Raw genomic sequence first — 26,679 nt, 5'->3', positions numbered from 1 at the left:
ATGTTTAAGCTGTGGGGACTTCAATTTCTGCTTGTCGTTCACTCGGTGAGTTACAGCTTTTCTTCTGTTTATCTGGGAGCAAATGGCAAAGGTTGACTGTGAGCCTCTGAGCTCTAACCCGTGGGGCATCCCAGTCTGCAGGTCCAGCCGACAGCCTGTGCCGGCAGAGCGGCTGTAACACTGGGTGTGGGAGAGCGTCGCTGACACGTGTGTGACCCCACGGCCAAAAGTTAAGGAGACGTGTCAATCATTAGGAAAAAAACTTTAAAAAGCCTAAGAAACACCAATTTACCTATTTTGCCTCTTGTACTTCCTCCTTAGATATTACTTTTTCCAATAAGTGGATTTCATGCTAGAAAAGATATAAAAATACTGCAACAAATCACCAAACAGTGAAGAGATCTGCATCATGTGTTCTGTATTACAATCCTTACATGTGCTGACATATTAAATGTATTCTAAGACATATAATGGCACATAGTTTAAACCGTGCATATTAATTATTTGTCCTCATTATTCTGTCTATGTGAATCCCTTTTCAGGGGATTTTCTGGAACTGAAATGTATTAATTATGCTATTTATGGACCTCATCTATTAAATTCAATAGCTTTACTGATGTTTGTAAAGACTACAGTGCTGTCTTCTACTTTCACAATTGGAATTAGCAGAAAAGATTAAAAAAAGAGTCAAATTCAAGTCTATTAACAAATGCCTCAAAATATGGGGACCCTGAGGGGTGGGACTGATGTGCAGTAGTGAGCACCTCCTCCTTCCTTCCCATTTCAAAAGCTGCTGCCCATGGCAGTGCCAACCCCCCATGAATCCACTCCGCAGGCATTACGGCCATCTTCAAAAGGGATGCCAGATGGGTACGGGCCAAGGAGAAAACCCTATTTCCCCTTCAGGCCCCTGAGTAGTGATTCATGCTGTAGACATACATTTGGAAATATTTATGGTCCACATAAAGTAATTTTAATTGACAGGAGGAGATATCTCTTACTTGCTTCACAGCCTGCACTTTGAACCCATTGGGTTTTATAGCGTCAGCCTTTGTTCCTCCACGGCGAGGAACATGACCAAGCAAAACCTCTCCACAAAATGGCCCTGGGAAAAATGGTCCAGGAGCCAAATCGTGTCCACCAATGCCACATGGGAACAGCCCTAGCAGGTCAGATCCAGGGTCCTGCTATCTTGTTGCTGGCAGAGGCCAGCAGTCAGCATTGTGCAAAAATAGTAAAGGGTAGCTGTAAAGTACTCTTTTCTGGTATGCGTACTTATATTACATGGCTTTTTTGGATATTTTTCTGCTGTCACTAGTGTTCACTAGCATCCCTCCCCCTCTTTCTCCAGTTCTCCCAGTATTCTAGTTTTCCTGATTGCAAAAGGAGTCACAAGCCCTTGTAAGTGAGGAGGGCAGCATCTCTGGCTATTATTGAGCAGAATCTGGCGTTATTCAAACACCACTTGTGACACACATACGCACACACACAGAGCAGCACTTTAGGGTAAACTGCGCTGAACTTAGCTATGTTTTTGTCATAGCCAGAATTAAGTTTTCCCTTGGTAATAATGTAAGCTGTGCTTTTCTGTGAGAGGCTGAATAGCTGTCCCAGCAGCAATAGGACCAAATCCAGGGGAAAAGTCATGCAGCAGAGAACATGCATTCCCAGAACCTGACTCTGTGGGGTGATGGACAGCGCGGCAATGGCACTCTGAATCCATAAAGCAGAAAAAAGTCATTTTCACATGAGAAGAAAGGGACTTTTACCTGTGCAGCCAAATGATGGAGCCCTAATTCTGGCAGGCGGCTCCTCAGTGTTGGCAAGAGGAGGGTGACAGTGAGAGAAGGGTGGGCATTTAAGGCAGTTTGGTATTGCTTTTGAAGGAACAGGTAGATTATCTGAACCATAGGCTGAATTATCTTGTGTGCAAGGGCTGCTTTAGGAGAGTGATTTTTGCCTTTTGTTTGTTTGTTTGTTTTATTTTGTTTAAGAGCAAGAACAGCCCTGAAAGATTAGGGCAGGATTGTGTCCAGAGCATTTTGGGCACTAGGGAGGCAATGGTTATAAAAGTCATAAAAGATTTGCCAGAAAAAACACCATGGGAAGTCATTGCCAGCTATTAGGAAGAAAACAGAGGCCCGAGACAGACTTACACAGTATCTTTGCTGTGAGGTAGAAACCAGAGATCAGCAAGATGTGTTTGCTCTGGCTGCGGTTTATACTCACATGCAACTGATGTGAAGGCGCGGGGCCTGAGCGGCTTGCTCAGATCACCAGGGAGCTGAGGGTGGTGGAATGGGGGACCTGGGGAGGTCCACCTTTTTCCCTTACAAAAAAGGTTTGTGTTTACTGAGGAAATTACAAGGGGTGCAGCCCCAGTTCCTCCCCATCCCCAGGTGTGGCGTTGGGTCTCCCAATACTTGTGGCCACAGGACTGTGCAGCTCCTGGATGGGATGTGGCTGGTCCTGCTGGGGACACAGAGGTGATCCAGAAATGCTTTTCTGAATTTCCTCTTGCTCTCAGTCTACCCTCCGCTCTTCGGTGCTTCTGTTTGCTCCTTAAGTTAGATCAGATCTCATTTAATTATGTAGTGGTTAGAAAAGGGCAGGGACCAAATGTTTGTTTTCAAATTAATTAATAAATAACACTGCTTTTAAAAATGGATGTGTACTAAAGGACCCGGAGATGTTCAGTGCAAGCCAGTGTCTCGTCCATTATGCTACAGCAAAATAACTTGCAAGAGGCTCAATGATGGAGAGCTGCTGTTCATGCATGGTGACAGCAGACATCCCTCAGCTGCTTTCCTCCATCCCTTTCTCTCTCTCTCTCAGGCTATGTGCCAGAACTTGGAGGACCTGCATGTAAGCGGGCCTCTGAAGGACATGAATTTCTCTATTCCAGAAGGAGGCGGAGTGCGTGTCGTTTACCAGGTAATCAAGTGTCTCTTGGTATCCACTCTGGTCAAAAAACACATGATTTGCCACACAGTGACCTCACGGGCAGTGTTGTCATCTGTGCGGGCAGGAAGAACTAGTCCCCTGAGAAGATCTGAAATTAACTTTAACTTCCTCTATCTGGGAGCTCAAGACTCTAAATACAAAAAGCAGGAGAAAATCCCTTCTCTCAAACACATTTTAAGAGGATATCCTAAGACAGGGATTAATAAAATCATCATTCCTAGAGAATAGGTTTCCATGTAACTCATGTCATCATTTTCCTTCAGCTCTGCGGTTTTCTTCTCAAAGCCATAACCACAGAAGGACAGATCCAGCTCCCGGGCAAATGGAGGATGTGTGTCATTTTTTTCCATTCCCGTGCTCAGACAAAGCCCTGTCCTAAGCAGACGTTTGGTTTGGAAAGAGACTACAGTTGGGATTTCCTGCAGCATTCAGGAAATAATGTGAAAACTCCTCTGTTGAGGATCAGAAAAGAGTAGATTTGTTTGAGCAGACTCTTGAAATATCGTTCCCCCAGCCAAGCACACTGTTGGCAATAGACTTTAAAAGACACAAAAACATGAAATTATTTAGATTATGGTGAAAATGCTGAAAAAAAGGATGATTTTCCCTCTGATTTTTTCCCCATTCTAGTTCACATCCGAGCCACCTGCTGTGAGTTTCAGAGTAACTGGTGAAAAAGACGGAATAATTGACATTGTGCCGAAGACAGGTATCCTGTATCTCAATGGGTCTCTGGACTGGGAGACCAAAACAGTGCACAGGCTGCAGGTAAAAACTCAATGAAAAATAGAAAGGGAAGGTTACTTATATCCACCCTTTTTTTTTTGGTAAACCTGAAATTAATGGGAAACTGTTGAAATTTCAAATTCTTTCTTTCGTCTGTGTTTACAGACAGTTTTTTCAGTTTTAATATTGAGCTTTGCCAAAAGAAGCATGGTTTTATAGTTCTGACTTTGCACAGGAAAATGCTCCTTAGCACAGGAAGGTTATGTTGAGAAAACAAAAATTACCCTGATACCAACACCAATCCTTTAGTTCTCCTAACATTAGGAGGACGCTTGACTGGAAATGAAATCTGGTCCCATGAATGAGATTCACTTGTTATCTCTGAAGACTGATAGGGTGAATTCCATGGCTGGAATGGGAAAATAAACTATTGCAATCTATTTAGGAAGATTATAATCTATTTAGTGACAAATGCTCTGAGTAAATGACATTTAGACACAGAGGCACAGATCTAACCTCTGTTAGATAACAGCAGAAAGCTGTTTGGCAGATGCCGGAGGCTATTAGGGGCAAGAGCATTGTATGCATGTCTTGGTATTATGCTCCTTTCATAAGGATCTCATCATAAACACTGTTGGGAGTAGGACGGCAGGTAGGTGATCTTTTGGTCTCAGTATAGCCTTGTGCTCTTATTCTGTGTCAAAAATGCTACTGTCTTTTTCTGAGGCAATAGCAACTGAGAAGGAGATGATCAGGAGAGGATCAGTATCTGAACAAAGTACATGGTGACGTTTTAGTTACTCTTAGCTGTCTTCCCATAGTCTAGCGCTTCAGGTTTAATGGTTCTCAGCTCTAAAGCACCCTCGGATTGCAATTAGAGAGGACAATTTTCTAGCCCCAGAAGTCATTAAACCTAAGCATGGGAAACCTTTACAGGCAAGAAGAAGTGATGACAGAACTGAAAAATGGTACTCGGTTAAGCATAAATAATCATGATTTGATGTATTATGTGCAAACAAAATAAAGTCTGACAGACATAATATGTACTCGGTGCTTTAAAGTCAAAGGCTGAAAAATAAGAAGTCAAGTTGTTTGCAACAAAAATGTGATCAGAACTAAAAATTTTCTTTACAAACCCTTAGATCAGTCTATTTTTGTGGTTGATATTTACAGCAGCACACTTGAGTCCACTGTATTATGTTGGGTTTTCTTCTTGTTCTTTAGAAAGTATCTCTTTCTATTTAAAGAAAAGCATGAAGTCTAAGCTGTGCAAGAATACAAGTAGTCTGCTGAGACTGTAAGAAATTGCCTTCTGAAAAGTGTCAGCACAAGCAGGAGTAGGTTATTTTGTTTTGTTACATTATATACTGTGATGAATTATTGTCAGTGAGCTACCATGGTAAATTTGTCCTTGTAGGTGGAGCCACCCAGTGATGGCTCTCACCAGATATGCGTCACAGTAAGAATGACTTGTCATTTGACATCCTGATGTTCATTTATGTCTTTTAATTTGTCTACATGAAAATATGTCTTTGCTGTTCCTTCTTTTTCCAAATCAAGGTGGAAAGTCTGGATGAAAAGGGAAACATAGTGAAAGGCCCATATGCTGTTACAATATATGTGGAGGATATCAATGACAACCCACCAGAATTTGACCAATTAAAGTACACTGGAGTAGTGAGGCAGAACTCCCGTCCAGGTAATTGTCATAATAATAAAATATTACAGTTAATGAGAAGCTAGGTAAAGTAGTTAAACAGGAAGATAAAGTGGGAGCTATGCTTCAACAACTGAAAAAGATCAGTTTTCCTTCCCACAGGACTGTACAAAATCAGGATGTAAGCAAGTGTAATATAATGAAAGGGCAAATAGGTGCCCGCTATGCAGTGTAAAAGGATGAGTCTAATCAGATATATTTCATAGTACTTGTTGCTTTGCAAGTATCACTTGAGGCAAATATTCCTGTCCTCTCCATTACACTGAAAAAACCCCTATGCTAGGAGTTTAAAGTTTAAAGATTGGCAAAGACTGTACAGATGAGAACGCTAATATGTGAGTCTTTGCACACCAGTGAAATAAAATGCTAGCATAGATATGAGGTATGTGTTTACTGTGACTGATGCTTCTCAGAACATGGGCTGAACCTTAATGTCTAGGAGAGAGTCTTAGATGATGGATTGCAGTGATCCAGTCCGGAAATCAGGAAAGTATAGAAGAGCAGTTCGAGACCCACATCTTGAAAATGAAACAAAGGATTCAGCCAGCTGTTATCCCCACGACTATGGACTCAAGAAGAAACTTTTACTAAAGAACACGCGCATAAAGCTCCATAGGGTCAGAAAACCATTCTGCAATATTTTGCCGCATTCTTCAACTGCATTCAAATAAAAAAGGTTTTGAATTTTGTATTGGTGATCAAAAAGGCAAAAATTCACTTATGTCACCATGCTCTTCAGTATTTTTGTCTCTATATGAATGTTCCTTTAATTGTAACTGTTTTGCAGCTGTAGGGCGTTTTTCTCAAGGTGCTTTGGGTTTAATTGATTTGTATAAGGACTGCAAAGTGGCCTTAAAGAGAGGTACCAGTGAGCTACGTTCTAGGTGCAGGCACTCTTGGGTGGTAGATAGACCTCCAATTTAGCTCTGTCACCTTCTTCGTCAACTGGTCTTCACACCTATTGTGATCCTGCTATGCAGAGCTGGTGGAGAGGGAACCTGTGGGATGGTACACAGGCAATGCAATCTCTGTACACAAGCATGGCTTACCATGAGAGATGCATGATGAAACAGTGGCAGCTCCCCATAAGCTGCCTTCCTGGCTTGAGAGCTCTGCTCAAACAGACTATGTGTTCAGGTTTCAGTCTCCTCTTACCGTTATTTCTTCTCTAATCTGAACAGGCAAGCCCTTCATGAACGTCCACGCCACTGACCGTGATGATCCTACAACTCCCCATGCACAGTTGACGTACAGCATTCTCCATCATTTTCCCAACCCTTATGGAGAAATGCTTTTCCAGATTGATAATGTAACTGGAGCAATCTCACCGAGTAAGAAAGGTATGTAAAAAGAGTCTTGTTTGTCAAAAAGCAAACATGAGTTCCTGGGTGTACATAGGAACAAAACAACACAGCTCTGATGTTAAATTCTGAATAAACATAGTCAGTGGGACATACCGCACTGAGGCTCTGGTTTTGGGGAACTTTGTGTCCCAGTAACTTCAAGGAAAGTTAGAAGAAATTGAGATTGGGATCTAAAAGTACCTTGAGAAGAGAGGTAGATCCTCTGGTCCTCACAACTGTGCTGAGTCATACCTTGGGATTAATTCTCTTCCTTGAAATCTAGAAAATGAAAAGCAGTAAAGTGAAAAATGCAGAAAAAACTCAGACGGCCACATGATCCTGACAAAACTGCAATGATTTAAACCCCCTGTCTCTTCAGCTGGGCTGAACAAGTGCCTAACTGGAGTGAGGGCTGTTCAGCTATGCATCTGCACAACATGAGAACACAGCAGTGAGGTCTCATATGGTTATCTCCTCCTGATGTTGTGCTGCATCGTTCACAGAAGCCAGAGGAAACATCTTGCTGAGATTTGGCACAGAGGCCAGTCTAAGGCGTGAATCTGGCACAGATGAGGCAGCATGGTGCATGTGGGTGGCAATGGGCAGGTGAACCATTTCCACCGCCTCTGATTTATTTCACTTAGGTCTTTGCTCTGTCTCTAGGCTCTCATTACTTAGATCCTCAAAAGCAAGACACCTTCACGCTCGTTGTCACTGTGAAGGACATGGCAGGGATGACAACGAATGCTTTCACCAGCAGCACTGATGTAATCATCATTGTGAAGGAGAGCCTGTGGAAAGCTCCCCCCATCATCCGCATCCAAGAAAACTCAACCCAGGTCCATCCTGTCAACATCAGCCAGGTAGGGTCCTTGGAGTAATTTTCTCCCAGCTAACTGTGAAGGTGTCCCCACTGCATTCAACACCAGGCTCTTCAGAAGGACTTTGGCACCTCCCAGTTATTTTTTATATGGTATCCTTTGGAAATGATCTTTAGTGCAGGTCTCATTAACTTATTGTTAGTACGAAAGTTAATGGTTTGAAGGTTACTGAGATACAGTCAATACAAACATTAAAGTGACTGGACTTTGCCCTTTAGTTTGGAGAGGCTGTTAGCACCGCCTGTGTGTGAGCATATCCCATGGATAGAAGAAAGATTTGGAGAATTTTGTTACAGCGTAATGACTGGAAGAAAAAGGGTGCTTTACAAGGCTATTTGGCACAGTATGAAAGATAAAGCTCTTGAGATACCCCAAGGGAGCTCCCAGACGGACATGTGACAGTTGGGTGCCTCTGCAGAGGTGCTTCTCTTCTCTCCCAATGGGTTTCTTGGAGCACTTCCAGGCGTACGCTAACACCATGGGCCCTCCAGGCTTCGGGCAAACCAAGACCTAACCTGTTGAAGGTTGTTTTGAGGTTAGCTTCTTCCATCTGCAGAAAAGCCTGACAGGGGACCAGCTCCAATGCAACCCTGCTGTGGGCAGTCCCCCGCACTCAGGGATATCTGCTGTGACAAGTTTTGTGTGATGCAGCACACCTGCTATATCAAAAGTAACTTGTAAGGACTGAAATGCCCTCATCTGGCATCCTGCATTCCCATGGTATTCCTCTTTTCACGGTGCAAAGAAAATATTTTGCCAATAACTGCAGACCAATAGTGATGTATATACATCAGTAAATATTAACGAAGAGGCCAGCAGCCTTTCAGAAATGTTTGACTTAAAAAAATGCCTTGGCACTCACACTCCCAGTGCCGTCATCCCTCGGACATGGCAGGATTCCTCGGATCCTGCTTACAAGAGTAACTGACTCGGTGCTATTCCCACTGGCCTCAGTGACAGCCCAAAGAAGTCCAGAGTGAAAACAAGTGGAAGAAAAACTAACGTGCAATGCTGCTCCCATTCTAGGGTCACTTGTATATAAATTTTGTGTGGCAGCCAATGATATGTTGATTCTGCCAAGGGAAAATGAAATGCAGTTACTGCTATGTAGTATAAAACATAAACAGTAATACTGACTCCATTAATCTGGCAGTCTGTTTACTGCATTTCATTTTAAATCTGAAGTACCTCACTAAAGATCCTTCATCACAGACTTTGATGCATGTAAAGAGCACGCACACACATACGTGCAGATAGGTACTGGTTATTCGTTTTGTTGTTCCACATCTCTGAATTAGACAAACCAAAACAACAGTCAGGAATAGACAGTGTCAGCAGATGGAATAAACTAGTGGCAGGGCATTCAAATACATATAATGCTTTCTTCTCATGTATTTAGCTCTACATCCCAAAACCCTTCCATAAAATGATGTGTCATAGCCCATCTGGACAGCTGGAGAAACTGAGGTATAATGGCTTCACCACAACAATTCAGAGAGCAGAGGTGGATTATCAGTCTGGTTTTCTGCAGCTCATCCCAAGAACCTGCCAAACTGTTATTTTTCTGGCTTACGAAGCTAACAGGAATGCAATCTTTTCTGTTTGTGGCCCAGAAACCATCCCTGTTAAATCTCAGTCTACACTTCTGACTTCCTATCCTGACTTATTTTTGTGTTTTTAGGTGCACTCAAATGAGCCAGATGTAATTTATGACCTCTTTGAAAAAGAAAAGCTGCCCAGGCTCCCATTTTCCATCGATCAGAATGGGGTTATTTATGTGACCGAACCATTGGACAGGGAAGAAAAGGATACTGTAAGTAAACACGTAAAACCTTACCAATGGGAGACACCTTAGCAGGAAGGTGTGGGAGTAAATACGAGAAAGCTCATTAGAAAGGACAGAGGGGAAAAAAAGAAATAAAAGCTTTGTTTCTTGGTTTTTTGGTTTTTTTTTTTGGTTTTTTTTTTTCTTCTGTTTGGGAATGACTTGATAGATACGAAAGCACATTCATTTACTACACCATAAACAGCCTTCAGTTTGGTACCCTACAACATTTTTCCACGGGTCTGGCAGTAGCAATCCCTGCCCATAGTGTATGTATAATGCACAACATGGACCAGCCATAGCAGGATTGTAGGTGCATGAGCAAGAGGTAGGCAGCGGCATCTGTGGAGGGCAGAAGATTTGGATGTTTCAGATCTACTCTGGATCCCAGGGGCCTCAGGGATCTCTCCGCAGAAGAAGCAGGGTTTAACTTGCAGGTGCAACTGTTAAGTTACCCTGAAATTCCCCATCTGGGGGTCTTTTAGACAGAAAACCGTCTCTGTCCTTTTGTTCTGGGAGGAAGTTTGGGCACAGAATAGGCCAGAGATCAGATATGCAGCAGGAATCCTATCTTTGTATGTGACAGATGAATTTGCAAAGTGACAAAAATGAGATATTCCTGCTTTCCTTGATTTTTTGCAAAAGCAAGTTCACAGTGCAGTGACTTTTGAAGACTTTTAGTCTTCTGAGAACTCAGACCTCAGGCACTAAGGAGTGATGGAAGAGTTCTGAATTAAACAGAGTGAAAATACTAAACAAACATATGAGAGGATATTTCATTTGCAAGGAACGCTCCCATAGTTATACATTTAAATGCAAAATATTGTCACAGTGGACATTCAACACATCTAATCTCAATATTCTTATTGCAGTATTCTTTCTTTGCGATCACAAAAGATAACCAGGGAGAACTGGTGGACAAGCCTCTGCACATTCAAGTTATTGTGGAAGACATTAACGACAATCCCCCTGTGTGCCAGCCAGCCCTCACTGTAATTGAAGTTCAAGAAAATGAAGGTGGAGGTAAGAAAACAGTTTCTACTAGGTTATACACATCATTCTAGTCCTGTTATTGTTTCCAGCTGGGTGCAAATAAAGCTACAAATTCTGATCCCCAAAAGTAAAATGTAGCTCTCCAAGAGAAATGTTTTCCTGTGCAAATAGCCCTGTTGTTTTCACTTCATTAATTCATGTGGAAAGGATTTCAATAACCTGAGAATGACAGATCTAAGACCCCTAATTAAAAAATGCTGTTCCATTTAAAATATAAAATTGCATTTTCCCGCAACCACAGTTTTGGACAACTGCTTAGAACGTAAAAAGAAAAACATCCCTTTTGTTACTGATACAAGAAATACTGCTCTAAAAGTGTCATAAGCCCATTTTCCCTCAACCAGATGCTCCTCTAGCATAATGCCTTTGACTTCAATGAACCATTACTGAAACCTGTCCCTAAATCTTCACATCAGTTATTTTGTTTCAGGACTAAAGTGTCTGCTGTTACAGTCACTTCTTCTGACCAAAACATGCGGCCCAGTCCTTTTGGACTGCCCGAGGCCTGAACCAGCTGTCTGGGATGCTAAAGGAAAAAATCCCATTACAGTGTTTTCCATGCAGTTGTATTTTCATTGCCCTCCTTTGCATTGGTATCACTGTTGTCGGCGTGTACCTCTGTGGAGGAATAAGACCTCCGCATAATCTCACTGACTCCGGTTTCTCCTCTGCCACAGGAAGTAATATTGGCACCCTGGTTGCTACAGACATGGATGAGAAGGACACCCTTAACTCTCGTCTGCGGTTCAAAATTGAAAGCCAGGTTCCTGCTGCTCCTTCAAGTAATCTGTTCTTTATTCAACAAGACACCGGGGTTTTGCAGTTACCCAGCCATTCATTGAACAAGCGCATTGCATCCAACTATTCCTTGAAGGTGCTGGTGACAGATGGAGGTACGTAATGCCTGCTGTTATACATCGGAACCGTTTTGTTCACGCTGGCATCCCCACTGCTCAGCATCCAAGGGATGAGAGGAGACCTAGAGGATGCACTGGAAGCAGCGACAGCACTGGGAGCAGGCTTGCTCTGGCATTGTACTGCTTTGTTCTTGAGATGCAGAGAGGTTAACCATAATTCATAACGCACGTATGGAAAGCAACCAGCTCTAGGGCAAAGCGTGGATAAACCAGGAAGCTTGTTAGCAAGTAATCCAGTAAGAGATTTCCTTACGCAGGGGAAAAAAAATGAGATCATGATTGTGGTTTCCCCCCAAAATCTCTCAAAGGGACTCAAAAAGTCAAGAAATCAAACACAGCTGCTTAGAGAGTACAGATAATGTATTTTAAAAGATTAAGAGCTGAAATTAATCTTCAAAAATAATCTTGTCCATTATGCAAATTCCCAGGAGTCCTTTGTGGTTCACTGAATGGAAAGGAAATCAGACTCCATACTAAAGCTTAAAGTTTTGTGCTGCTGTCCTTATAGTCAGGCAACACTGGTGGATGGAGGAACTGGCATGTAAAGAAAGCAGTGTGACATGTCTGTAAATAAGATAGCATCACTTAGGCAGATGATATGAAAACCTTGCAGGGACAGAAGCTGGTGATTCATTTTGGATGCTTATTTGAATTCCATCCAAATAGTTTTGTTTAGAATATTCCTTAACTTTCATGTCACGAAGCACGTCTGTAAAACACTGAAATCCAGCTACATATGAATAGCACGTGACCAGACAGAGCATGCTTTTAATCACAAGTTCCCATTGCTACGGGTGTCCCTGCTCAGGTAGAGCTCAGGTTTACATAGATCTGAAGGTTAAGTCTGGCTGTAATGAAAACAAGGGTGCTGTCTGATGGCTCACCGAGAGGACACAGTAGCATAACAACCTGGGGCTTACTTTTTGACATGCAAAAGTGATATGGAGAAAGCTAACACAGTTCATAGCCATCATCATCCTGGTAAAGGGATACGGTTAGAAAAAGTGAGGGAAATGAAATGAAACAGGCTGACGAAATTGGGAAGGTGAATAGTAAGATAGAAGTGAGGTTCTCACTGACTACAAGATACTTGAGATCAAGTGCTTCTTACAAAAGTAGGGTTTTGCTTGGATTAGGCAATTTGGCAGGGCTCACTTTTGCTCACAGTCAACCCTTTTGAAGGAAAGTTATTTTCAGCAGAAGAGTTGCCATGACGTTGTTTGTTCTCTTTCCAAGCAGCATTCCAAACAATCTGTGATGTGCAAATACATGTCATCGACATCAATGATCAGATTCCCATCTTTGAAAAATCAGATGTGAGTATTTTTAACACCATTTTTGATGTCCCAATCACTTTTGACACTGTTGAGCACGTGTGCAATGTCTATAGAATGTCAGTGGGAAACCAACCATTTATAGAACAAGTAATAGAGCAATCTGTTAGTGAAAATAAAGGCAAAGTATTGCTGCAAAGCCTGCATATAAGGTCTATCTAGACAGTAGGCAGTGGGACTGACTCATAGTTAATTCTGAAATGTAAAGTAATTTGCTCAGTGGAAAAATATGTGTACAGAAAGAAGTGATTCTACTAATGCAGTTTATTCCAGAAATGTAAGATCTGGAGGGAAAGGAGGAAGAAAAGGTTTTAAAATTAATTAAAATAGCTAAATGGAAAAAGCTAACATCTCCCAAGTTCTCTTCCAAACACAGTATTAATGTATCCAGAAAAATCAGAAGGTGAATGGAAATCAAAGGCTATATTTTCTTTAACCAGAAACAGTGGCCCAGTGATCCATACTCAAAGGGCGTACCTGCTGGCCCTTCGTTCAGGCTCTTGTCTCTTCCTCTGATGGAGGTGCTGGTGTCTGTCAGAGAGACCTTCCATTACTTCTGCCTGCTGGCCCAAACCTCCTGCAGACACTGCAGTGGCTGGAGTGTCTACATTTAGGTGCCTAAGCTCCCACCATACTTGTAGGCAATGCAGGTGGTGGGCTCTGGAGAACTGTCTAGCTCAATGGGTGTAGATGTTCTCTTGGGGAAGCTGTGTTGGGTTTTGGCCTTTGCTGACCGTATTGCTCAGCTCTCTGTTGATGATAATGGTGCTTAGACACATGCAGACTGTGTGCCTACATAGCAGGCTGTTGACTTTCTCACCTCAAGGTCTCGGTCCAGGACTTGGTCTCAAGATGAGACTGCTGGGTCAGAGCACACGTCAGAGTGAAAGGAGCTAGGCTGCTAATGTAGCTATGGCCTGTGGTGCATGAAGCAATTAAATATTTAACAGTCAGTGGATGCTCACTGGGTACAGAGGAGATCTAGGTATTGCCCCTACTGCTGCGAGCATTGCGCATACGTGGAGTAAATCCAACAGGGGAGGTAAATGCTTCTCCAGAGGGTCTGGGACTGCTGCTCTACTCATAGCTCACCCACTGAAAGAGAGCCCATCATCTTTGATAAATGTATGGCTAAAAAGGGGGATATAGCAACATTGCAGAAGATCTAGTACCCATCTTGCATCTCTGGGCTCCACTGGGCTGTGTGGTAGCTGACCTGTACTGCTGCAAGGCTGTTCACTGATGATTTTGTACATCTCTCTAACCTGGCTACATTGTGAAATGCACCCACCGCTTCCCTCCCTCACATGGCTGCTGTGCGTTGAAATACATCCATGGTCAAGAGTCGCGAGTTTGTTGTAGCACTCAAGATCTTATCTGCAGATGGTGCTCAGTGTGTCATATTTCAACAATCTCTCTCTCCTCAGTATGACAGCGTGACTATTGCAGAAAATGTCCCAGTAGGAACAGTGATATTAGAAATTCAAGCTACTGATGGAGATGAGCCTGCCACAGGGAGCTCCTACATCATTTACCAAATGAAGGAAGGAGATCCAAACAACTCATTCATCATAGAGACAGATCCTGAAACAAACCGAGGGTTCGTCAAGATTAACAAGGTGAATAGACGGGTCTATTCTTCTCCTTTATACATATATATACGCATATATACACACACACACTTTTTTATATATATATTTGGCATAAACAGTATGTGTCCTGGTGAAAATTTGCAGAGGGAAGTGTTGGCTGGTAGTGGGGTGAGGACACCCTAAGCATGGTGCAGACTGCAGGAGGTCCCAGTCTTGGGCTCAGGCGCTGTGCCTGTGCAGTGCTCAGGCACACCTATACTCCCGCCTTTGCTGCCCCCTACCCACCCACTGCCACCAGCAGCTCCTTCCACTGCCTCTGCTGCTGGCCCCTTCTCCATCAGAGCACACTCTGGCCGATGAAGTAGGTCTTTATGAACTATAAAGAAAAAAGTGGCATTATTTGAGTGATTTTGCAGCAGTGTTTCTGGAAAAGAGAAAGCCAGCTAAATGCTTCCATGAGCTGTGTTCATGGTGGTGGGCTGTCACGGGGCAGATCTTCCTCCCTGCTGGTGCTCTGGGCTGTTGGCGGTTTTTGCAATGGGAGGTGCAAGTGAGACCACCATGTCTCACTGTCAAGATGGAGAGGCAGCTTGTTCCTGCTGAAGCAGACATTAACTGTGACAAAGCCAAGGTCAGCACGTGCTGCGATGGGTGATGCATTCCATATGTTGAATGCTTGAGACAGGAACATAAGGAACACTTTTTGCTGCATCCATGAATTTCAATAGCAAAAGTGGTCTCCCTTTGAAATTAGCCTTCTCAGGCGCTTGAACCATGGCTCCAGAAAACCTATCACTCATTTGCCAAAGGGTAACATGTTGTTTGCCTCCAGTCACCTGCCACTGGCCAGGCCAAGGGTAGTCAGATGCAGCATTTGATGGACCATCTTCAGGCTCAACCTCGCATCGTTTTTTCCCAAGGAGGCAATTGTGAGAAACTCTGCGGTGTAACAACCCTTGCATGACTTTTGTCACCCAGAGGTCACCCAAGGCCTTCTCATACAGAACTATAAATACTATTGCTGTAAACAGGATATAGTTATTAAACTTAGTCAGGCAGGTGGCAACATTATTAGGAAATGTAGTTGCTGAGGAGGCCTCCAAATGCGCATATGGTTTCATTTAAATTGACTGTTCCCAGTGTTATTTTGCTCCTGACAGCTCTCCCTTGTTTTGTCTCTATCTGGGATGCAATCTCCTCCTTGAGAAGAGGGGGGCTTTGTGGTTTCACACGGGAGCTCCCCATGGCAGTGGGGCCATTGTTTAAAGCACCTTTTTTTCTCATTTATCCAGGCTCTTGATTTTGAAGCAGCTCCAGTGTACAACCTGGTGATCAATGCCACTAACCCCGAACCCTTGGTGCCGGGCGTGCAGTACAACTCAAGCTCTCTTACCTTGTTTAAAGTTTTTGTAACAAATGTGGACGAGCCCCCTGTTTTCCACAAGCCAGTTTACAAAACAGAAGTGTCTGAAAACATTCCTATCAACACCCTGGTCATGACGGTGGAGGCCTATGATCCTGAGGGGGATACTGTACGGTAAAAGAGTGACCATGATTTATTTATTGAATTTAAGATTTAGAAAGTTGTTCTAGAACAATCTAGTACAAGGAAAACACACCCAATATTTGGCATGCAGGAAAAGACTCTCATAAAAGTCTCATTTCCTAGTGGAGGTGTGGTGGGGTGGTGGCCGGTGACCTGCTTGCAGCAGACTGCTGGGCAGTGCTTTTCTAACCAACTTTGTCTCTGTACTGTTATAAGCATCAGCCGGGGGGGGGCAGGAAACTAAAAGGGAAGAAGGCCCATAAATGTCTTCAGTAAAAAGGCAAAACTGGTCTGAGAATAACAGGGTTTCCATATCTGTAATGCCTTTGACAAATGAATGAAGCATATACTGTGTACTCCTAGGGACCAGTGGGGCAGTAGCTGCTTTTCATGTCACACAGGAAACCATGCAGGGCTTTTTCTCCACCAAAACAGATAACCTGGACTGAAGCCCAAGTCTATAATTGACAATTCCTTCGTTTTCTCTTCCAACTGCCAAAGATGATGTACCTGCTTCCGCTGCGGATGCAAAGCTCTGTGCAAGGCAACTCCTATGCTCATGGGTTGGATGCAAACCCTCAAACTGCCTCATTCAGTATCCATATTGTATGGTCAAGTCACCTTGAGTCCCTGCCAGCTCACGGATCTATGCACAGCGCTGTGTTGCATGGTGTAAATGTACCTTACACAGTAGAGTCAGGTACAAGGATTATTTGTGGCTCTTGCTGCACGGTTTCCAGCTGGGATGCTGAATAGACCAAACCAAAACAAGCAATCCCCGAAATTTAACTAAAATTCAGTGAAACACCAAGTAGTTAATGGAGTTGCAGGATATGACTGTTAGGCTTTCCCTGGATTTTTATTCCCAGAGGTTTCTCATCTGGCTTTCTACTTTCCCCTAACTTTTGGGAACTTAGCGTGTTTGGCCTTCTGTCAAACTGGTTTGAAAGTGAGCCACATAGTCCAGAAGCTCTGGGGATGATGACAGAGACAGATGACAGGAATTCATATTTACACAAACCACTTTTCTGCTAAAAAATAGGTTAAAGGACATAAAATACAAAGTATTAAAAGCAAAAGATGTACAAGCATGTCAGCATGCTGTTTTTAATGCAAGGGGTACTGAAAGAACAAAAGCGTTGAATGAGAAGGTCAGGTCACTTCTACCCAAGCAAATGCCCATGCTTTAACTGGGTCATATGTTCATGGTTAAATTTGTGTAAGTAAATACCCAGTGACCTTGTGTTGTTTTGTTTGTTTGTTGCTTTTTTTTTTTTAAAAACAATAATATAAAGGCAATTATGTGGTGATATTTAAAGCACTCTCTGTTCCAAGGCTGCCCGGATGATAGTTACAGGCTGCTCCAGACTGGCAGCAGATGACCATTGTAGTCCAGCTTGGGGTCCCAGCCCCTCGTTGGGGTGCCTGGATGCACTTCTCCCTCTGCCCCCCAGCCTTTGGCTTGTGTCCCCTTCGTGGGAGATGTGATGGGGAGAGAGGGACATGGGGTTGGGACAGAACGGACTTTTGGACCAAAAAGCTCAGGAACACCCCGTGTTTCCCAGTTAGGAGAAAGGTGGTGTCGCAGTACACAGTTTGGAGGAGCAGTGGCGTTCCCACTCTTTATTCTCGATGGTTTGGCCTTCCTTCTTCCGTCTGTCTCTCCTGGTTGGCCGTAGTACTGTGAGTCTTCCAAGAAACCTCTCTTCGAGTACAGTTGTAATCAAGCCGCTTGCCTAAAATCAGTAAAGAACTATTTGCTTTGTCAGCAATATTCCCCAATTTTGAATAGTATATGTGACTTTTTCTTATTTCTTTCCAAAGATACTCCTTAGAAGGTGACGTAAGGAAATGGCTGAAGATTGATTCAACCACTGGGCAGATACACACTGCTTCCACTTTGGATCGAGAACAGCAAGAAATGTACACGGTTGAAGTTGTTGCATCAGAACAAAGTAAGTGATGAAACAACTACATATACGCTCGGAGGAATCCCCTGCTCTTACTGCTTTATGAGGAATTGTCATAATTCCCATGATTAAACCCCTGAAATGTACAGGAACATGTGATGTATACTTAGAAGTCTATATTTCTTAAGCATTTATCTTTCTTAAAAGAAATCTTGATGTTGTAGATAATGAGGATTAAAATAGCTTTCGTGAAGTTAGCTATCATATGCTGTTATATTTGCTTGAGCCACATGGCATATAGAGAAGGTTAGAATTTCTTCAGTGTTTTCAGCATCAACATTTTCTGCCACTTTTTTCCTCTATACCTATAAAGATTTTAGTCTTTCCTGTAGGTATGCTTAGGCTTCCTGAAAACATAACTTGCAACCTCGTACAGAATTTCATTTTATTATGAACAAAACTAATACACTAGTTAGTCTGAAATATGTTAGGGCTTCTAGTTCCAGCCATTAGAATCTTTTAGATAGCCCACCTGGGGAGATTTCATTACCTGATTTATATTGAATAGGGGTTAAAAACTCTGGACTATATCTGATTGAATGAAGTATAAATCTAGGTTTCCTTTATTAAACACAAATGAACAATAATGCTGTCCACTGTTTTGGGGGATATGGGTAAAGATGCAGTTCCTGTATGTCAGAAAAAAGGATTGCTTCGTCAAGCACCAAGGTGGTTTGGGGCTGTTCCTGCAGGAACAGTCTGGAGAAATTATAGGGCTCTGAAAGCTCTTCTTGGGGCCCTTGTCTTGGCCCCAAGGCAGAATATTGACTTGCATTTCCTATATATAGAAGATAGATGGGAAACTGAAAAAGTTTCATGTCTAAAAGAGCGCTCCAAAGAGAACTGGTCACCTTGGATCTGACCACTTACCAGATATGGTGGATGTGACCACTTACTAGATGCAATGGTCTATCTGCCTCCTTTCACTTGCTCATGTTCTGCAGTTAGCAAAAGTTGGGGGTAAATAATCCACACTTTTTAAGAAGTGGTGACAGCTACTATGAGTCCCTCAGGACCTCCTGAGACCTTGCCCCTGCAACCTGCAGACAGAGTACCACCTCCCACTGCCTGCCTAATGGTGTACATAATATACAATAGCCGCAAATGCAACAACCCAGCGTGTAAGTTCAAGATGTGCATGTAACTTTGCATTCTGTTAAACCCTACAGATAATGCAGCTCAGAAATCCAAAACAAGCTTTGTACTACACTTAAATGATGTGAATGACAACCCTCCAAGGTTAGTTATGGAATATCCTCCTTTCTTCTGTCACCCGCTCATTGGAGGAGAGAAAGCTTTCATTCAAGCTACTGATGATGATGAACAATGGTTTTATTCATCATTTACTTTTTCTCTTGTGGAGGATATGAATACAAAAATTAATTGGGAAATCTCAAAAGTCAATGGTAAGTTAATAAAGCTATTCTTATAATGATATGGGACTCTCTAAGTACTCCAGGAAATATCAAGAAATACTGAATTCCTTTTCATTCTACTATTGCATATCCAGTATTCCATGTTGAAAAAAATTAGGGTTTTGAGAAATTACATGCATTTTGGCATGTATTTATTTGAACACTTAAGTCAGTAATTAGTTTTTCAAGAGATGGCATCTAGTGTGTTGCAAGCTATAATTTCACTAGTACTTACAAGAGAAGAAACATGTAAGAATAAAATGTACTGTGTACTTAAATGAATACAAATAACTTGTGCTAAAGAAATAGAGCCGTTTGCAAACTGTGTATTTTGGACATTTCACGTGCAAAAGGAAATCATGCCTCACAAACCAACTGGAGTTCTTTGAAGGGGATCAGTAAGCACATAGATAAGTGCTTGGCTGATAAATCCTATCTGAATTCCTAAAAGACGTTTGATGAAATGTCTCAATATAGAAAGCTGGGTTGCCATGATGTGAAAGGGGCAAGTTTTGAAAGGATAAATAATAACTTCAAATTCAGGAGTTGGAGTAAATGGTCAGCTCTTGCAGTGAAGGGAGTTCACATGTGGTTTTCCAAAGGGTTTTTTGCTAGGATCTGTGTAGTTCGGTAAGTATGGGTGTGCAATGAGGAGGCAAAGTTTACTCATTATACAAAGTTATTTGAATAGGAACCCAATGTGAAGACTTGCAGAACATCTTTGCAAGACTGAGCTGGTTGAACAATAAAACGGCACATTCAAATGAACCTCGGACTCCCAAAATCATATTTGAAATCATGGGTGCCTAGCTGGTCATTACAAGTCAGGAGTGAGACCTGTAAGCAGTTCCATGAAAATGTGAGATCAAATTACCAGTAGTGTTCAGAAAAGCAAATTTTTCCAAATATTGGGAATTACTAGGAAAGGACCAGAGAAGAAATCAGAGAACATCATTATGCCCCTGTACAAATCCATGATTTGATCAGATCTTGAACTCTGGTCTCTCCATCTCCAAAAAGTTGCAGTAGAACTGGAAACAAGTTCAGGTAGGGTGACAAGGATAATCAGAGTTATGGAGTAGCCCGATATAAGGAAGTGTATGGAAGCAGTAAGGTAAGACACTGCCTTTTAGCTTGGAAGAGTGTAGGGAAAAAACACAATAAAGGTCTATAAAGTCATGAATGCTATGGTCAGGGTGGCCAGAGGTTTGTCATTTGCCCTCTCTTCCAGTACACAAACCTGTGAGCATCAAATGAAGCTTATGGGAGTTATCTCCAGTGCAGACAGAAGGAGGAGGTAGTTGACTGTGGAACTTGTTGCCACAGGGTGTTGTGTAAGTTTCTACAAGTTCAAAGCAAGAAATTACCTCTCGCTCAAGAAGTCCCTGAGCTGAAAATGGTTGAAGGCTGGGAGAGCATTAGGAGAAACTAAAATACATGCTTGCATTTTTATTGTAATCTCCACTTATTCTAGAGACAAGATACTAACATCGATAGACCTTTGGTCTGATCCCAATGGCTGTTATAGTCTTACTTTTCCAAGTTTTAAAGAGGATTAGATGTGACAGTGTAAGTGTGCTAGAAGGATGGTCTGTCCTAACTAAGTTATCTTGGGAACAATTTAAGTTGGTTACAGCTTGTATGAGTATGAGGGGGTATTCTCGGTTTAAATGTGATGCTACCTGTGTAGCACCACCTAAGATCAGATTTGGCCTGCTGTAGAAATTAGGAAGGAAATTCTCTGATCATATTATGCTGAAGGCCAGACTAGGCGTTCAGATGGTCTCTTTTGACTTAATGTCTGCAAACCAATGAGACCTGGGAAGACATAGGGGAAATCAAGAACTACCATCATGTGCAAAGCAGCCTTAAAAAAGAGTATTTGCAGCTGGTGTGAATATTGAGCCAAATTTCTTTCTTGTGCTGACATGAATGTCCCATTTCCTACTTACAGCTACTCATGCTTACCTCTCTCCGAAACATCCTAACTTTGAAGAGAAGGTGTATAATGTTCCAGTAATAATTAATGACAATGGAAGACCACCTTTGGAAAGAAAAGTGAATCTAGAAGGTATACTGTGCACCAGAACTATTCATTTCAAGACAGCAGTTACATTTATGAATAAGACTACTAAACTTCCCATTAACCTCATGGCATTTCTTTTTGCAGTAAACGTCTGCAAGTGTTCGAGTGAAAACTCATGTTTTATTGAAGTAGAGCGTGAGCACTCCCGGCCAAGCACCGGCCAGGCAATTGGAATTCTTATTGGGGTCCTGCTTATCATTGGTAGGTCACTTTTCCTTGGTTGATATGAAGCCAGATCTCCAAGATATGATGGTGCTGCTGCATTTCTGACACTGATTCACTTGTTAGGTGAAGACGTGCCATGAATATTGCAGAATCAGCAATAGAGGGAAGATCTCATGTCTGTGTATCATGATTGCTGCATAATTCTAAGATTTTGGTCATAGGAATAGCTTTCTTTGGCCTGTGCTTCTGCATGCATGTACAATGGCACAGCAAGCAGCTATGACAGAAGAAAATGTTGCACTTGTAGCATGTTGTTGCTTCATTGCTACCTACTGTATTTTCCCTGTCAGGGAAGGGATTGGAGCCTCGTCTTTGGCTTCCAGACTATAGTGAAAATAGTGAAGCATCCAGGGATATCACGTTTAAAATGTCTGTACCCATAGCTTACAATTATGATTTTATTCACCTATTTCAGCTTCGTAGGTTTCCATTTTTCATATGGAGAATTGCTTTGAGCTGGCATTTACATGAACAAAGTACAGTTATATTGTTAAGTGGTAGTGAACAGTATTATGTTCTTATAGGCATGAGCTGATGCGACTTCAACAAGAAGTTTAAAACTTTTTCCAAAACAAGACAAAATCTTTTTTTCATATTAGAATAGAATAGAATAGAATAGAATAGAATAGAATAGAATAGAATAGAATAGAATAGAATAGAACAGAACAGAACAGAATAGAATTTTTCCATTGGGAAGGACCTACAATGATTATCTAGTCCAGCTGCCTGACAACTTCAGGGCTGACCAAAAGTTAAAACATGTTATTAAGAGCATTGTCCAAATGCCTCTTAAACACTGACAGGCTTGGGACATTGACCACCTCTCTAGGAAGCCGGTTCCAGCGTTTGACCACCCTCTCAGTAAAGAAATGCTTCCTAATGTCCAGTCTAAACCTCCCCTGACAGAGCCTTTGAACCATTCCCACATGTCCTGTCACTGGATACCAGGGAGAAGAGATCAGCACCTCCCTCTCCACTTTCCCTCCTCGGGAAGCTGTAGAGACCAATAACATCACCCTTCAGCCTCCTTTTCTCCAAATTAGACGAACCCAAAGTCCTTAGCCATTCCTCATAGGACATTCCTTCCACCCCTTTCACCAGCTTTGTTGCCCTCCTCTGGATGCATTCAAAGACTTTCATATACTTCTTAAATTGTGGGGCCCAGAACTGCATACAGTACTCGAGGTGAGGCTGCACCAATGCTGAATGCTCTTTTGATCGGCTGGTTGTGCTGTGTTTGATGCACCCCAGGATGGGTTTTTCCCTCCTGGCTGCCAGGGCACACTGCTGACTCATGCTGAGCCTGTTGCCGACCTGCACCCCCAGGTCCCTTTCTGCAGGGCTGCTCTCCAGCCACTCCTCTCCCAAATTATACTTGTGCCTGGCATTACTCTGTCCTAGGTGCAGAATCTGGCACTTGGACTCGTTAAATTTCACGCCATTGATGATTATCCCATGCCCCAATCTATCTAGATCCCTCTGCAAGGCCTTGTGTTCCTCAAGAGAGTAAATAGCGCCTCCCAGTATGGTATCATCAGCAAACTTGCTAAAGGTGCATTCAACTCCTGCATCCAGGTCACTGATAAAAATGTTGAACTGAACTGGGCCTAGAATTGAGCACTGCTAGTGACCAGTCACCAGCCACATGTAGCCTCATTCACTACAACCCTTTGAGCCCTGCCCTTCTGCCAGTTCTTCACCCAGCACACTGTGAACCTGCTCATCCCACAGTTGGACAACTTGTTCAGAAGGATGCTGTGAGGGACAGTATTGAAACCCTTACTAAAATCCACCACCTTCCCTTCATTCACTAGATGGATGACTTTATCGTAGAAGGATATCAAATAAATTAAACAGGACTTTCCTTTTGTGAGCCCATGTTGGCAGTGCCTGATGTTCTTTAAATTGTTCTTTAAATGCCTTTCAATAGCACCCAGTATGATGTTGTCCATAATTTTTCCAGGGACTGAGGTTAGACTAATAGATCTGTAGTTCCCTGGGTCTTCCCTCATTCCCTTTTCGTGGATTAGAATAACATTGGCTAGCTTCCAGTCAGCAGGGACCTCCCCAGACTGCCAAGAAGTTTGGTTGATGATAGAGAGGGGTCCTGCCACAACATCCTCTAGCTCCTTCAGTATTCTCTTTATCAATGTAAGTGCAAAAGTAGTGAGGATGACTGTTGATGGGATCCAGTCCCTTAGGAAGCAAAGCACAAGAAGAATTCAGTGCTCAGTCCCATGTGATTTTTGAATATGATGGTCACAAGAGCCAGACTGGGAAACTGTGACTCAGCTGTACAGAGAGGAGGGAGTGTGAAAGACCCATGGAGAAAATCAAAGAAAACAAATTAAATATGTTACAGACCTCATATTCAAAAAAGTTGGATTAAATTAGAGGATAAAAGGGAAAAAAACCCAAGAACTTATGTAAGTTGCCATTACTTCAATGCTAAAAGAAAAGAGAACGAGCCCCCAAGAACAAGTCCAGTACCTAAAAAGACAAAACCAAAGCTCTGTGTTGATTTTTCTTTTGTAATACACAAACCCCTAAGCAAGAGAAAGTGCCGATGCATATGCGATGCATATGTTTCTCTTTTGAAGACAAAAAGAAAAAAAAAAAATTCAAAGAACTTAAAATGGAAGAAGCCATACTCAGACCATGCAGTTGACAGAGAAATCCCTCAAACTACACCTTTATCATCTCTATTCAAGCTTCTCACGTCGCTTATTACTGCCAATGCCTTAGTCTGATCCCTCACTTAGTATAGTGACACATTTAAGTGAAAATTATGTTGGATAACTGACTAAAGATGTTTTCATTACAAGAGAGCTAGTCAGCTTCAGAGAGCACAGTAAAAGTTACTACTACTTCATGACTTTTCAAAAACACAGTGTATGTAGCTTATAAAGGATTTCTAAAAGAACTGCTGAAATGAATACGCAGGTATTTTCAATAGGAAGGTTTTTTTCACTTTAAAGGCAAAATCAGATGATAGCCTTTCAGGTGTATTTAGCAGGATCAGACATGGGCAAGGAAAAAACAATGAGAAGTATCTAAAGATCTTATGAAACCTGGAGAGATTGCAAACATTGTGTTTGGCCATGAAGCTCAGAAAATATGACCATAAAACCAGCCATCTCTTGGGTGCCTGTCTGACACCAGAATGAATTCCTGCATGAGCTCAGGCCTCTCTCAGACCTCAGCACCTTTTGTTCCAAGACCAAAGATCCTCTGTAGTTTCACTTTCTTTAAAAGAAACGTGGAGCATACACACTGGAAAACAAAATACAAAAAGTAAAAAATGCACCCCAAACCCTCAGCCAATCCATTCTGATGAGAGAAACTCTTTCATTAAGACAAATTGTCTTCCTCCTGGAAGGTATTTCCCCCTGAGATGAGGGTGGGAGAATAAATATAAGGTGGCAGATACTAGTCATGGTCCTTGGTTAACTACTCAGGTACCACAAGTATGAATGTAAAATAAGAACAACTACAGAACAGATATTCAGAGCAATGAATGGGGCAAGTGGAGTAGCTGAGCACTATTATATACTTTACTAAAGGAACAGAGATCTTGAAAGTGATAGATAATCTAAGGCTGATAAAGAGGAAATAAATTTACATACAGTGTAACAAGCTTATCATGATTTAAAAAGATCAAATATATAATATGCATATTTGATGTATGTGTATATATATGCATATGAAGAGATATGAAACCTTAGATTGGATATGACAAGTGATGATAAAGGGTGTAGGCACTTCTAATCCGGGCTAGAAGAAAATCTCGGTCATTCTCGGCCATAGGTGCACAAATTTCTGGGGTCCATCAGCTACCCCTAAGAGATACCAAGGAGTTCCCAAAGAACAAATTTGCTGTCAGTACTCTCAGCTTTACTCTGACAGAATTGCCATTCCATTGGGAAAAAAATCCCCAGCGACTACAATTTAAGAAAAACATGATAAATCACTGCTCAAAGGGATGGGGGTTGAAGAGGACACTTTGCCATCTAGTCAGATCCTAGACGAATTCTCCTTTGGGGGAAGTCTCCTGAGCCCTGAAGCATCTGATCCTGCCCACCAGTGCTTTGGGTCCCTAAACATGCTGTTGGTTCAATGCTGCGTGGTCATTCCCCAAAGCCGTTTGTTTCTGTTCAAGTCATAAAACAGCACGGATATTACAGTGCGGGTGTGACATCCTTTGCTGAAATACTTCTACAGAAAAATTTCTTTTCCCTTTGCTGATAAGCGCTCTCTGTTTTTCAGGTGTCATTATAGGAGGTGTGTTTTTTCACATGAAGTACAAACAGAAAAATGAAAAGAAGAGCCACCAGAAAGATGTGAAGGATAATTCTGAACTCAAAAATCTGGCTTAATGACTGTTTCATCAAGAGAAAAAAAGTGCTCTTTAAGTCGGGAAGGAGTGAGCTTCATAGCTCCCAAAGCCCAGAAGTTTACTATCACAAACTGAGGATATGAACGTGCAAAAGCGGGCTCCCAGGGTTTTGACCTCACTTTTGTAATACTATTCAGTCACAAAACAAAAAATGTACATACATTTCAGCAGCAGCCATTAGTAAGAATATCAGCTTTGACTGAAGTGTTAACTCATGACAACACCAAATGCTGAGCTCCTGCAAGGATCAATACATGGGACGGACCTTCTTTGTTTGGCAGCTGAAGTAAATATGGACTTTCCAGCTGACTACATTTTATCTAACTGCACATCTTTTGCTCTTTCCATCTCAAGTTACTGAATAACAGAACGGGGAATACAGTCTTGTGCTACATTTGAAGATGTCCCATGAAGTTGCAGGAATCTCTCTGACTCTCAGCAAAGGAGCTCCCAAACTAATGGCAATCTGTAAACTGCACTGAGTCATGCCTGCTTACATTATGTTGGTGAATTTGTGCTATCAATATCTACAGAGTATATCCAGTTTGTGAAGCACTGTCGCCTTTCATTACAACTTCTAAGTTAAATAATACGTAAATAATGTGGAATTGGGTAATGTGCTGTTTTATCATACTGCTGCAAGAATAAAAATGTTCTTTAAAGGCTTTAGTGTCTGCTTATTTTATTAA

At 42.1% G+C, this 26,679-nt stretch overlaps 1 protein-coding gene across 1 annotated transcript; it reads left to right on the top strand.

Moving 5' to 3' along the window:
• Nucleotides 1-26,269, top strand: CDH17 (cadherin 17; the record flags this gene model as incomplete). The annotated part of the gene is made up of 17 exons (XM_082479837.1): nucleotides 1-45; nucleotides 2,836-2,934; nucleotides 3,595-3,732; nucleotides 5,251-5,389; nucleotides 6,589-6,747; nucleotides 7,414-7,613; nucleotides 9,313-9,444; nucleotides 10,329-10,479; nucleotides 11,187-11,402; nucleotides 12,666-12,742; nucleotides 14,188-14,379; nucleotides 15,645-15,889; nucleotides 17,723-17,853; nucleotides 19,038-19,274; nucleotides 21,238-21,354; nucleotides 21,454-21,570; nucleotides 25,861-26,269. 17 exons carry the CDS (start codon nucleotides 1-3, stop codon nucleotides 25,968-25,970), a joined length of 2,505 nt encoding a protein of 834 aa, XP_082335963.1. The 3' UTR covers nucleotides 25,971-26,269.
• Between the last annotated feature and the right edge of the window lie 410 nt (nucleotides 26,270-26,679).

Source organism: Vanellus vanellus, assembly GCF_965231255.1.
Source record: "Vanellus vanellus genome assembly, chromosome: 2".
Taxonomy (NCBI): domain Eukaryota; kingdom Metazoa; phylum Chordata; class Aves; order Charadriiformes; family Charadriidae; genus Vanellus; species Vanellus vanellus.
Note: the sequence above shows the minus strand (reverse complement) of the source record. Positions and strands in the feature narration are given on the sequence as shown.